This window comes from Galeopterus variegatus, unplaced genomic scaffold, assembly GCF_000696425.1.
Source record: "Galeopterus variegatus unplaced genomic scaffold, G_variegatus-3.0.2 Scaffold711, whole genome shotgun sequence".
Lineage (NCBI taxonomy): Eukaryota > Metazoa > Chordata > Mammalia > Dermoptera > Cynocephalidae > Galeopterus > Galeopterus variegatus.
Window position 1 is genome coordinate 120,318 of NW_007726822.1, and position 1,912 is coordinate 122,229.

Here is a 1,912-nt window from a genome sequence, read left to right on the forward strand (position 1 = left end):
GGCTGGCTCTGCTGCGGGCGCTCAGGTGAGGCGGGGCGCCGGCAGACCCCGCCCCGGCCCCGGCCCGGCCGGCCCGCCCGCAGGTACGGGAAGCCGCTGGTGTTCGACCTGCGTGAGCTGGACCAGTTCCCGGCGGTGCAGCGGCAGCTGGAGGCGGTGCAGCCGGGCCTGGCGCGGGCGCTGCTGAGCCGCGGGCTGCTGGAGCACGAGCGGTACCTGGCGCTGCGGCCCGGCGACAGGCCCGAGTACGCCCCCGTCCAGTTCCAGGAGGCGCGCCTGGAGCGCTTCCGCCTCCTCTTCGTCTCCTCGGCTCAGTGGCCGCCGGCCGAGCAGCTGCAGGTTCTGTTGCCCGCGCGCGTGCAGCTGCCCGGCGCCGGCCTCGACTGCGCACGCGCGCTCGTACCCGGGTGCTGGGGAGGTTGCGCGCGCACCCGCGTCCCTGGTCCGTCCGGAGCTCTGGCTGGGACACTGGCTTGCCGGGCACTTGGGGGACACCCCTCCCGGACGCAGACTGGCGGTGGCAGGCCGGGGAGGGAGGACAGGGGCGGGATGGGCAGACCCGCACCCCAGCCTTGGGGGACAGGAGGGGTCGGTGTTGGGTGGATGGGGTGGACAGACAGGATGTAAAAGGTAGTCAACTTTATTCTCCTTAAACCACAAAATAGAGTCTTTGGTTGTACAAACATCACTAGTTACAGTCTCGCCAAGAGATCCTGGCTGGGGGTGGGGGAGTTAGAGGCCAGAACTCCTGAGGGGTCTCTTTAAAATGCTAACACCCAGGTTAAAAGACTTGGGGCAAGGGAGGTGTTGGAGCTGGCAGGGCCCCCACCCCAAGCCTGGGGGAAGGCGCTGCGCCCCTCTAGGAGGGCACCGGGCCTAGGCCACGGCGCCCTGGCTGCATGGCACGGCTGCTGCTGCACAGCGTCGCGTCTTCCGGGTCCACGGCGTCAGGCGCTGGCCTGCCCAGGAGAACCAAGGCCACCTCTCCGTCCTCCTCCTGCGGGCCTGGTGGGCCGGAGCGGGGAGGCAGTGAGCTGAGGGTAGCCAGGCACCCCAGGAGCTCACCCTCCCCGCCTACCCACACCTCCCGCCAGGCCTGCCAACTCACCTGGGCTGGGAGATGGTTCCAAGGACCTCAACTCCTCAGCAAAGTCCGGCGACTGTGATGGGGAGAGGGGCTGGTCAAGGTCGGTCCCAGACCTGCCTGAAACCACCCACGTGGATTTAGAAGGGCTCCCTGGCTCTGAGGCCCACGGAGCCTGGGTGGGGTCAGGGCATAATGGGAAACAGGTGGGGAGGCCCCACACGCAAGGCACAGAGGAGGTAACAGGCACAGAGGTGGGTGGCAGGCACGTGCGAGGAGCTGTGGAGCGGGCCCATGCCGTGCAGGGGGGCCAGGAAGGCGGCCGGTACCTGGATATCATAGACAGGTCTGGAAGAAGGCAGGGCTGCAAACGCCCTGTAGTCAAACTTCTTTCCAGACAAGGGCTTGAAAGGACAGCGGGAGGGGAAAGGCAGAGAGTGAGAGAAAGAGGTGAGGGCTGCGGGGGAAGGGGGATCTGGACCCCTCCTCCCATGCCGCAGGGGTGCGGGGCAGGGCGACAACTGCTGGCTCCTCACCAGGCGTCCCGGGGAGGTGCTGGTCTGGGGGCCCAGGTCTGGGGGAACAAGAAGCTGGTGTTGAGAGAGGTCCATGGGGGAGGCTGAGCCCTTGGCCTCCCTCCGGACACACCGACCTTCCAAGGGGGTGGGCGATGGGGTGGGCGCGGGCGAAGGGGCCTCGGCCAGTCGCTCCAGGGGCCCGCGCTTGCTCCGGCCCTCCTGGGACTTGCTGAGGACCATCTGAGCACGGAGAGCGTCCTGCTCCAGAGACTTCATCCTATAGACATCAGGGGTCAGGAAGGGGCGGGGG

At 67.9% G+C, this 1,912-nt stretch overlaps 1 protein-coding gene across 1 annotated transcript in view; it reads right to left on the reverse strand.

Moving 5' to 3' along the window:
• Positions 1-624: 624 nt before the first annotated feature.
• Positions 625-1,912, reverse strand: part of SCRIB (scribbled planar cell polarity protein) — a 22,915-nt gene continuing 21,627 nt past the window's right edge. Inside the window, exons 30-34 of the mRNA XM_008571695.1 lie at positions 1,737-1,879; positions 1,621-1,658; positions 1,414-1,488; positions 1,109-1,160; positions 625-1,005 (exon numbers count right to left, since the gene is read on the reverse strand). Coding sequence (XP_008569917.1) covers positions 860-1,005; positions 1,109-1,160; positions 1,414-1,488; positions 1,621-1,658; positions 1,737-1,879 — 454 coding nt within the window. The 3' untranslated portion in view covers positions 625-859. The remainder of the gene's footprint in view (positions 1,006-1,108; positions 1,161-1,413; positions 1,489-1,620; positions 1,659-1,736; positions 1,880-1,912) is intronic.